General features: G+C 38.3%; 1 protein-coding gene across 1 annotated transcript; it reads right to left on the reverse strand.

Moving 5' to 3' along the window:
- Positions 1-272: 272 nt before the first annotated feature.
- On the reverse strand, positions 273-1,321 carry LOC112516236. Its single transcript, XM_025123255.1, has 3 exons — positions 1,172-1,321; positions 801-1,127; positions 273-701 (listed from the first exon to the last, which is right to left on the reverse strand). The coding sequence occupies exons 1-3, from the start codon at positions 1,319-1,321 to the stop codon at positions 273-275; spliced, it is 906 nt and encodes a 301-aa protein (XP_024979023.1).
- Positions 1,322-12,344: the final 11,023 nt, after the last annotated feature.

Consider the following 12,344-nt stretch of genomic DNA (forward strand, 5'->3'; position numbering starts at 1 on the left):
TCCTTCTTAACGTTGATCACATATGCCAAATAACTTTGGCATCCTTTCTTTATACATCGTCTGGCCTTGAGTAGGGAGATCATGCTAGCCTTCCTATCCCTTCTATCTTCATAGATTATTAATCTCCCACTACCCGGTACCTCAATCTGGATTATCTTCTTATTACACAGGATTCTGGCTTGGTTTTTAGCTAACCAGTCCATCCCGATTATTATATCAAACTCCCCTAGTGTCATAGGGAGCAGCTTGAGTGGAATAGAACTACCATCTACCTATATAATGCAGTCATCATATTCTTCCTTAATCACTACCCTGTTGTCATCAGCAGTTTCTACTTCTAATGCTGAACTTAGAGGCTTAGCTACTCTATTCAAGTCATGGAAGAAAGTAGTGGATACAAATGATTTATTCATGCTAGAATCGAACAACACTTTTGCATGTACAGAATTAACCAGGAAGATACCTGTTACCACATCCGGGGTTTTCTCAGCCTTGGCTGCAATCATTTGGAACACCCTCCCTTTTGGTCTTGGTGCTTCTGGTCGTCGTTCCTCTCCTTTCCCACCTCTGCTTCCTCCTTGAATGGTCGTAACATCCTTCTTCCTTTGCGGGCAGTCTGCTTGCACATGATTGGGTGACTTGCAGATGTAGCATAATCTCTCTCTTCGTTCCATTCTGCAGTCTTGGGACAAGTGTCCAGCCTTCCCACACCATTAGCAGACCCTGGGGTTAACCAGGCATTCTCCTCTATGCACAAGGTTGCATTTAGGACATGGTTTGCCCGATTGTTCTTGCCATACCTTCCTTTCCGAGTTCCCAACTTTTTGTCTTCGGGCTTCGTTGTTTGAACCCTCCCATTTTCTCTTCAGCTGGCCCCGCTCGGATTCTTGGCGGACCATTTCCTTTTCTCTAACTTCGGCTGCATTCACAGCCTCTTGGAAAGTAGTTGGTTTCATAGTGAGGACAAACTCCTTGATGGATGCTTTCAATCCCCATATGAAACGCTGTACCCGTCTCTCCTCAGTGGATACATAATGCTCAGAGAATCTAGCCTTCTCTGTGAAGTTGGTCGTATACTCCTTGACCGTTAAGCTTCCTTGTTCTGACCTCAAGAATTCTTCTTCCAACTGTTTTACAGCAGTTCTTGGGCAAACTTCTTGTTGAACAACACCTTGAACTCATCCCATGACATCTTTGCTACAGCCTCTTCGCCCCTTAGGCTGGTAATTATTTCCCACCAGAATAGGGCTTCAGACTTCATCATGGAAGCAGCATAAGTCACCTTGTCTTCCTCTGCATATTTGCTAACTTTGAAGACCATCTCTGTCTCCTTTATCCATCTCAGGGCCGTAACTGGGTTTGACTCACCCTGAAATGGTTGGGGTTTGCATGCTAAGAAAGTTTTGTAGCTACAACCCCTCTGTCCCGTGCTAGTGCTATTAGCTTTTGACCTTTCTCTATCATTGATGTTGCTAACCACTTCTCTTACCACGCTAGCTTCTCTAGCCTCTTCATTCCTCTGGTCTGCCTCTCTTACTTGTGTTATAACAGCAGGCAAAGCAGCTTGCAGAGCTCTGGACACCTCTTGAGCAATAAGGTCCACAGGGGTGGTGGTCGCTGCCCGTGTGCGACCTCTGCCTCGGCCTCTACCTCTGCCCGATGCAAAGCTCTCTTGTACCGAGGGCTCTGGCTCACTTGGTCTTGTTTGCGATCTTTCTTTGCCTCATCCTCTGCCTCTAGTGCTCGCGGTCCTCATGGCCGCAACAGAGGCTGGTATCACCCCTGGTACAGTAGGGGTAGCCCCGACCAGAGGTGTTTCCTCGGCATCGGGAGCGACCGATAGAGTCCTTCTCGATCGTTGATACATTCCTTCTTTGTTAACTATATGCGTATAACAGATTATAAATAACTATTCTTATACACAACTTAGCATTCCACAACTATTTAACAAGATTTAAACACCAACACAAGTTTATTTCATTCCATAATCATGTCAATCAGCTCATACTTAACAAGTTTATACTAAATAAAAGAAAACACTGAGATATCGCAGCTCTAGGCTACCAACTTATTGCAATAAAACTTAGCCACACATAGTTCATATGCTAACTATTTTTTCTTCATCCTCTTCTTGGTCCTAGACCAACTTCTCTACGTCCTCGTCTTCCAATACTTCTAGTGCGCTTGGTATAAACCATTTTCCTATAACTCACTGCGATAAATCTATTAACCTTAACACAATCATCACTTAACAACAAGCACACTAACAGCAAGAACAACAGTCCAAATTCATCAATTTTGTTTCAATTTTTTTTTCAACCTTAATTCTGTCTAAGTTTAGGCTAAAATCATAACCTATTTCTCTTAGAACTAAGGCTCTAATACCACCTGTAAAGACCCAAAATCCGATCTTTATCTTAACCTCAAATCATAAATAAAATTCAATCTTAAAAATTAGAAACTTACATAAAATACCGTATTGAAACAGTTTAAACATAAATCACAACGGAAGTCTAAAAATTTCTTCTGATCATACAACAATTGCTTAAACCCACAACTGACTACTCTTCGTCAAGACAAGTCACGACTAAACTTCATTTCCAGCCTATCTTCTTCACGCACAGTCAGGCTCTACATCTTCTCTTTACCCTTGCCACTATCTCCATACGAGTAGTGACCTGGTTGCATTATTTTGAAAACACGAGTTTAGTGAGCCTAAAGCCCAGTGAGCAAACAGTTTTCGCACAGTTCATAAAACACAGAAGTAAGAGGGAAAGGACTATATCACACAGCATTGCCTGGCGAACTTCACACCACATTGTTCGCTCTTACAGCTTGCCTGGCGGACTTCACACAACATGTCTGCTCTTACGACTTAACAAGCTTCACACAGCGTGCTTGTTTTAGGATTAAATCCTTAGTTCAGTCCCCCTCACTTCCCACACAACATTTTATCACAAAGCACATCCACGCAGAAACCATAAACATANTTTTAGGATTAAATCCTTAGTTCAGTCCCCCTCACTTCCCACACAACATTTTATCACAAAGCACATCCACGCAGAAACCATAAACATAAAACACAACAAGCTTGCAATTTATATTAATCAAATATGCAACCCTTAAAAAAACATCACATAAACTCACAGTGATTGACAGCTTCAATCGTTCGTCTGATGAACGTCACGCACACACAGCTCTTGAGTCTCGACTTTGTGCTCTTGCCTTCTAGCTATTGACCTCAAGTCTATTTTTCTAGTAAGGAACCAAATCACTAGTTCATCGCCTCTATATATACACCTCGTAACCTCCTTACCAATTAATTACCATTTAATTGGTCGGTTACAAAACAATTAATCCCACTTTTAAAACCAATTTATTCCTCTATGACAGTTACGTTTTTAGGCCATAAATAGTTCTAATGGCCAAAAATAAAAAAAAATAAAAAAATAAGTAAGACTCTAAAAAAATCTCAAATAATATTTTAAGTTATTACATAAGGTGCGACCCTAGCACCTCATGTTAGGGTCGCATTTGATGTACCGTAGCTAGAAGGTTTGGGAATCAACACCACTTGAGTTGCGACACTTGCCTCGCATAATGTTGCATTTCTTCTATCTTAAGTGACACCAAGGACGCGAGCGACCCTTATGCCATGACCCCTAGGGTCGCATGCCAGGGTCTCACATCACAACAATGTCTTAAATGCGAATTTTAGCCTTTATTTCGTTTAGTTCTCATATCTACGTCTCCCTTTCCTCAATGTATTCGGTTGGTGAAGCATTTAAGGCTAAAGATCGATCCTTTCCAAACCCTTAGGAGATTCTAAGATAGGTATGGGATCAAGCTTCAAGATCTCCTTCTCATGTATAAGGTTTTCTAAGTTTCTAGGTATTCTTTAAAAACCTAACAAGTGAATTTAAAATGCTTTATAAAACTAGATACATGTCAAAATGCCTACCTATTTTTATTTCAAGTATTAACTATTTAGTTGATTATTTGGTATATACCCTTATTTGGTTTACATTTGGTGCATTTAAAGGAAACTATCATTTTTGAGGACATACCTCTAGTTACTTTCATATTAAACTTTATTTGGAAAATGATTATATGAAAGCTATGTTATAATCTTGAGACTCCCATATGACTCATATTATGTGAAATTGTTGACCTAATTTGGGGTCACCATAATTGTCGGTTTTATTGAATATGATAAGTATGGTGGAATATTTACTAGCCTTCTCTTATGAGATTTTGAGTGTATCTCCTTTTTTGGAATAAATGAATATCCCCACTTGATATTTTATGTTTGTATGAACTTTTCAAGTATGCACTAGGAGGATTGAGTCTTGAGGTGCTACCTTAGAGGTAGGCACTAAGACCTCCACCACTTGAGGTGCTACCTTGGAGGTAGGCATCAAGTGTACTTGGGCCTTGAGATATTATTCGTGGGAATAGACACCAAGGTCAACCAACTCTTGAGGTGAAACTTTTTATGAGGTCATTTGGGCACTTGGACGATGCGTCTTGAAGTGTCATACGACAACGTTATATGGGTGGTATACTTTTGTGTTCCCCTCACTCTCAATAGATATATGTCTCCCCCATAGTTTCCAAATGAATGATATGCATGGCTTATAAATGGAACTAACTAATTAATTGTTGTTATTTATATTACATGGATGCTCACTAGGTTTTTTATGGCTTGACACTTGTTTTGTGTCGACATGTATCTCAGTTTTAGTGGTGGGGTTTCTAAGCAGGCTTGATTGGCCCTTTGTAGAGAGCTTTGGGGAGCACTTTTGGGATGCCCAATGTTGATGTAATATTTTGATGGATTGGGTGACACTTGATTATAAGGATTAGATTAGGAGGTTGTTAGTCGTAAACCAATTTATTTACAAATGTAATTAACTGGTATATTTTGTTCGCTGTTTTGGGTAAAACTCATATGTTAATATTTATATACCAAATTCCTAGCATTCATGGAAATTTTTGTTGTTCCAGTTTTTGGAATGTTACATACCATATACTATTTAGTTCAATAATTATCTAGTTACTTTCATTTTGCCATTTGGCAGGATTGCCATCATTTATGTTTTTCTATTAGCCTACAGTCAAAATGGAAACTTGATAATTTTGCAGGCTAGATGAATCTAACAATAACATTGTTCTTAGCAAATATTAACTATGATAAAGTGATTGATATTTTGCTTCAATGAACGCACGAAACCATAACAAGCACTTTAGAGCTTGATAAGGTGATTGAGAACTTTAATAGCACAAGTGATTGCAAAGAAATGAAGTTGTTTTAGGTGACGTATTATTTTGTTATACGAGGTTTTGGTTTATGTTCCACCATTGTATCATTTTTGTTATATTTAATAAAAATCAGCGTGAGGATGAACCAACTAGCTTGATTAGGTTCCAAACCTCTTCGAATCGTTTTTTATATACATATATTATGGGCATTTTTTGGCTTTTCGTTGTGAGCATCGACAAGCTCAAGAGCCCTAGTTTTCACATAAAAATGCATTAGTCTTTGTGTTCATGTACTCGAACCCGATGCTATATATAGTTTATTGTTACAATATGATAATGGAATGTCTTATTTACACACTGTATTAAAGAATTGTACAACTAAGCTGTGGGATCAAACTGAAATCGACAATTCAGTTCAAATCAGTTCGAAAAAGAAATGTAACTGACTAAAGACACATGTAATTTGCTATTATTAAAATGACATGTAACTTGCACTTGCCAAACTAATAGTTGGAAGTAAAAGGCGTTCACAATGACTTAAGAATATGACAGAACAAATAATTTAAACCAAAAATGCAAATACCAAAACAATATTTTTAAACCGTTAAAATCGATTTTTCATCATAAAACCTTCAAATTTCAACTTAACAAATATAAAAAACCATTTAATAAAAATAGATGTAATGAGTATCTAAATTTTTTTTTATAAGAAAACATGTGATTGGTAAACTTTTATCTGTTTGGTTTATAGGATTGGATTGAATTTGAAGATACTTGGAATTGAATTACATTACGATAAAATATTTGGTTTGAAAAATTTCCTGAATTTTAAAATCGCACAAACATAGGATTTTGAAATCTCATTAGTAATTTTTACAATTATTTATAATTTATTTTTATAAAGAATGAAATTCAAATCCATTACAAATCCTACAAGCTAAACACATTAATTAAAGATTCAATCCAAATCCCTCTAATTTTAAAATTCTTCCACGAAATCTGAATCTCTTAAAACCATTCTATTAAACCAAATTCCCTTAATTTATTAAAAGTTAGATATTATCCTTACAACAAGAAACTTCAAAACAATAGATACCCTTAAATCAACAATATATATTGTATAATTAGAATTATAATATAAATAAGATGTTATATATATGTGTGTGTGTGCGTATGTGTCGGTATATATTTACATACACTTAGACCCTCTCTAACACCTCCTGTCGGCCTTTCCTTTCTAGTCTCCTTCCTCGTCTCCGACCCAAAACCATAAATTTCAATCTCAAAAACTCTTTGGCCATATTCTCTTACCATTAACAAACTTGTTTACAACCTCTTTTGATGGTTAGCCATGCCCTACCATGTTAATTTTAGTAGAGGCAGGACATAACTCCTCTTTAATGTTAGCTTGTTATCTTTTTTTAATTTAGAGTCTCACAATGAGATCCTCTACACTCATTTGCTTTCATTTGGGTGGTGTCTGATTGGTTTGATCTTAAATCCAAAGGTCAAAAGTACCAGGAGGCCCCATGTTCAAATCCAAGGAGAAATAAAAATCTTCTTGTGGCCACGGAGGTTCAAATGCAGTGACTCTGGGCTATCTGCAAAGCACGTGGTCGCTCTGGAATTAGTCGGTTTGTATAGCGGGTTGGATATCCGGGTTAATAAAAAAAAGTTGTTCTTGAAGTCTACCCATGCTAGAGGAATTTTTTCAATAATGCATGCAACTTGAAAGCTTTTACTCAAAGTCATTCCTTCAATATGGATATTATTTTGGTGAAAATTCACTCCCTCGACAGACGAGGAAATTTCCCTTAACCACGAGAGCTATAACCAGGATTTATATGATCGTGGTTATCTTCGATCCTTGATCGGCAATAGAGGTCTCCTTCGAAGCACAATACTAACGACTTGCATTTATTACATTGATCATTAATTATGGTTTTTATTGCATGAATAAAAGCGTGTGAAATCATAAACTCACAAGATCATAATTGTTTAAGCCCCACAAACAAACCTTAGATTATATTTGGTGTAATTTTTAGCATAAATAGTTTGGCGCCCACAGTGGGGCCCTAGTTAGAGATCATCTTTTAAGATAATCACCACCTACTAATCATTTCCTCTGTAGAACAATATTTTTAGGATGGCAGGTTCAGGAAGTGATCAGTTCACTAGAATGTCGGATGAACTGACTGTTGCAAGACAAGAGATAGCTCGACTAACCAGACAAGATCAGGGAAATCAAAACCCTCGACCGATGTCCATGAATGGAATATCAAACATGGCTGGTTCATCCGTGATCAGACCTTCTATTTCGTTTTCCACTAGTATGCCATCATATATTGGATTTCCTTCCCAAGAACCGGTACATACGACGATAGTGTCGGTCACAAGATTGCCTCCGCCACCTCCGCTTCCACCGTTCATGACATTCTTCCCCACAATTCTCAATACCCATAACATCCTTGACGGTTCCCACCATACAACCGTAGACCGTTCCTATCAATGGTCTCAATGGCGAAGTAGAGTCGTCTTATTTAAATGGAACAACACACCACCACAAGCTTTACCATCCAGAACTCAGGAGTAATTCCACCTTTTGCACCCACCTTCCCATAGATTCCAACCACATCCTCAATGACTCAGTCACTAGATGATTGAAGCTGCAGAAAAGAAGAATGAAAAGATGTTGTCCTTGTTATACAAGTTACCTGGAGCAGCAGTACTCGTGGATGTTGAACCTCAGATTGGCTTTCAAGCTTCTCCATTTGCTGACCATATCGCCTGGTTGACATCCCGAAGAAGCACAGTTTCCCTGTCTTCAACAGAAAGTACTCTAGTGTGACGGACCCAAATGAGCACGTCGCCCAATATAAACAGTTTATATGGACGACCTCCATCCCCTAGAATTGTCAGGAAGTACGCATGTGCAAGAGCTTCATAGCAACTTTCACTGGTGCAACCCTCCAATAATTGATCAACCTCAAGCCAAAGACCATCAATTCGTTTGTAGACATGGTTAATCAGTTTATCCAACAGTTTTCCAGTAGCCGCAAAATGGAAAAGCAGACCAGCGACCTGTACTACATCTCATGCAGAAACCTTGGAGAATCGGTTAGAAATTATTTCAACCGCTTCAACTCGAAAATGATCGGTGTAAAGAACTGTAACGTCCGGACAGTGGTCGAAGCCTACAAATGGGGTTTGAACAACAACTAGGACTTATATTTGGATTTGACAAAGTATCTAGCAGAGACCTTCAAAGACGTCAAAGCCGAACGTTGGCTCATATGTGGTTGGAAGACGATGTAGTTTTCCTGAAGGAAGCATATCCAGGAAAAGCGGCCTCTAAGCCTGCACAAACCCGAGTTCAAGTGGAGGAGTGCCCAGAAGCTTAATCCATAGAGGCAAATTTCGAATGTAAGATTCGACAAGAAGAAAGTCGTCTCGACATATCCTAAAAGCTAGCAACATCATAAGGTCTCCGAATACGGATTTAAGGGGACCTATAAAGATGTTACTGAGGCTTTAAAGAACGTTTAATCCATGATTCACTGGACCAAGAAGAGTGATATGTGTTGAGAATTTAACACATAACGCGCTCTTTTTACGTCTTTTTAATTACAATAATTTCTTTTCATTCCCACTTTGAGTCMTTTTCATTTATTTCTTTATACTTTTGTTATTATGAAGCTAAATGTTGTGGTTGACTTGATGGCATGCAAAATTGAAGCTAATTGAGAGTTTTTGTGAAAACAGCAAATGCTACAGCATTGGTGCAGCGTTGACCTGGGTCTTGCACGACTTTTTGGAGGACTTAATGAACAAGACGTTGGCTTTTTGAAGATGGAATACACCTGTCCCAACAGTAAGGGAGGACATCAAGTTGCTAATACACCTGTCCCAATAGTCCTATCTGTGCAGTGTGTGTGTGTTGTGGTGGGGAACACTCGTATGAACATTGTCCTCATAATTCTGAATCCATAAACTTTGTTCATAATGAATCTGGTCCCTATACCAACAATTACAATACAAGTTGGAAACAACACCCGAATTTTTCTTGGACCAGTCCATGTTTAAATCCACCCGCACCTAAACAACAAGGAACTTCTAATTTCCAACCACAGCATCATGGAAACAGTTCTAAATCTCACCAACAAAGTTTTTAGAATTCCCAACCACCTTTTCAAAACAAGCCACCTCCTCAGGCTGATTTATCATCTTCTTTGGAAGCAATGATAAAAGGGTTATTTGCGCATGCTCAAACTCAAAATCAAGCTTTGATAACCCAACAAAAATCTCAAAATCAATCTCTTTTTAATCAGCAAAGTGCGGCTATCAGAAATCTGGAAACCCAAGTCAGTCAACTTGCACTCAATCAGACCAATAGAGTTCTGGGTACTTTGCCTAGTAACACAGAAGTCCCGAGAGCCTTAGGAAAGGAATATGTGAAAGTAGTGACCCTTAAGAGTGGGAAGGAGTTGAAAGAAAAAGTACAAAAATATAGTACACCCATTTTGACAGAAGCTGATGCTACATCATTGGTTCCTGCCAAAGAAAGACCGGTCCGACCCTTAGAGAAGAAGGCATCCGAGACCACCACTTCTGTCCCCCCTAAATCAGACTTTCCGTTACTTTTTCCTGAGGATGCTTTAAAGATGTCAAAAGAGACTGAGGTTTTAGAGACCCCTAGGCTTGATACTAAAATTCCATCCGAACCTCCAAAGTGCACCTCAAAGACTCAAGGCATTCAAGACCCATTTGGCTCAACACATCCAAGCAAGAATGTGATAAAACCAGTTCCTCCTTACGTTCCTTACCCCCAAAGGTTGAGGAACCAGAAAGAGGAATTACATTTTAAGAACTTATTGGATGTGTTCAAAGAATTACACATCAATATACCACTTGTTGAGGCAATTGAGCAAATGCCTAGTTATGCTAAGTTCCTTAAGGACATCTTAAGTAAGAAGAAGAAGCTGACCGAGTATGAAACCGTAGCTCTTACTGAAGGATGTAGTGCACTTCTGACCAACAAGATACCTCCTAAGCTTAAAGACCCAGGAAGTTTCACTATTCCTTGTTCTATAGGTGGGAAAGAGATTGGGAAAGCTTTGTGTGACTTAGGTGCTAGTATCAACCTCATGCMTTTATCCGTTTTCAATACCTTAGGCATAGGTGAGSYWAGACCTACCACGGTTACACTCCAATTGGCCAACAAATCCATAGCATACCCTAAGGGAAAGATTGAGGATGTGTTAGTGCAAGTTGATAAGTTCATATTTTCGGCRGACTTTATCATTCTAGACTTTGAGGCAGATAAGGACATTCCTATTATATTAGGGAGACCATTTCTAGCCACCGGAAGAACTTTGATAGATGTCCAAAAAGGAGAGTTGACCATGAGACTTCAAGACCAAAAAGTCACATTTAATGTCTTCAACTCTCTAAAGTACCCTGATTACTTGGAAGATTGTTCAAGAATATCTGAGACAGAGGAGATGTGTTTGGAAGAGAGAATTCAGAAAAGCCTTAAGTTGGAAGGAGAGTATGATGAGGAAATAGAAGAGGAAAATGTTGAGGAAACAAAGAAATTAGGAACTGATGTTGTCCCAGTGGATGTTGCAGCATTTGAGCTACTAGAAAATAGTGAGCAAAAGAGTTTCACCCCATCCATTGTATCACCACTTGACTTAGAATTGAAATAACTCTCACCTCACATAGATTCTGAGAATGATGCACTTTTGCACACGGCCTCTAAGGCATATTTGATTGAGATCATGACTTTCTTTGGAATACCTGAGACTGATTGGAAGCCTTACACTCAATTCATGTTGAAAACCTTTAAAGCTGCCAATCTGTCCTCTGATAAGAATGTTTGGATAAGCTTTATCAGACATTATTTATCATCGACTAATCAAAACAGCTCCATTTTTGTAGAAAGGTTGGTGCTTTTGTCTAGTCTCATAACAGGTGAGAATTTCAACTTTCGTGAAAACATTCTGAAGGCCATCATGGTGGATAACAAGAGTTTGTTTGAAGAGAATGAGAAGTTGAAGAAGGAGATGGCAGCTCAGGCTTCACAACCTACTCCTTTGGAGTAGGACAGGTTCTACCACCCTACTTTAGCTTCATATTTTATCTTTTTGAGTCGGGAATAGTTTTTTATACTTTATAGTCTTAAGTTTTTATGCATGATCACTTGAGTTGAGGTATGTTGCACATGAGATCATAACCCGAATAATTTTAGTGATTGTTTGTCATTTAATCATGGTACTTTGTTTTTTTCATAGAACTAGCAAAACTCTTTTTGGGAAAACACTTTGATCACACAATCACCATTAGGAAATGAGATAGGCCATCTTTTCTATGCTCATATTAGCCACTTGCACCCTTTAAACACCATTTACCCCACATAACGCYAATGAGRAYATTGTCATATTCAAGTTTGGGGGAGGAATTCACATAAGGACACAAAGTCAATACAAAAGTGCAAAGCTCTAAATTGACTCCTTATCATACAAAGGGTATTGAAAACACAACAAAAGTCCCATAGGGGCTATGTGTTWTAAAAAAAAATGTTATGAAATGGCACAACAAAAGTCCCATAGGGATTATGTGCAAACTCCAAGCAAAAGAGGCCAAAGTGCCCAAAAATTTGAAAAATTTATATGTGGAGTATATTAGAAAAAAGGCTWTGAGAGAAAAGATACGCCAATGAGAGAAAACCCCATAAGCCCTATTGATCCTAAAATGGTGATTGTGTTTGAACTTAACGAAGAAAAGGGAATGCTAGCCTATGGTTCACACAAAGAACTTGGTTTTGAGTGACTCATCTTAGATTTATGAAAGGCTATGAACATCATGTTGCTATAACTCTCTTTGGGAAGGCACTTAATGCCTTGATCATGCATTTTAGTTTATATTGAGTCTTTATATTTGTCTTTTGGTTGCTTGGGGACAAGCAATGGTTTAAGTTTGGGGGTATGATATGTGTTGAGAATTTAACACATAACGCGCTCTTTTTACGTCTTTTTAATTACAATAATTTCTTTTCATTCCCACTTTGAGTCCTTTTCATT

This window comes from Cynara cardunculus (assembly GCF_001531365.2).
Source record: "Cynara cardunculus var. scolymus isolate 2C chromosome LG 8, CcrdV1, whole genome shotgun sequence".
Lineage (NCBI taxonomy): Eukaryota > Viridiplantae > Streptophyta > Magnoliopsida > Asterales > Asteraceae > Cynara > Cynara cardunculus.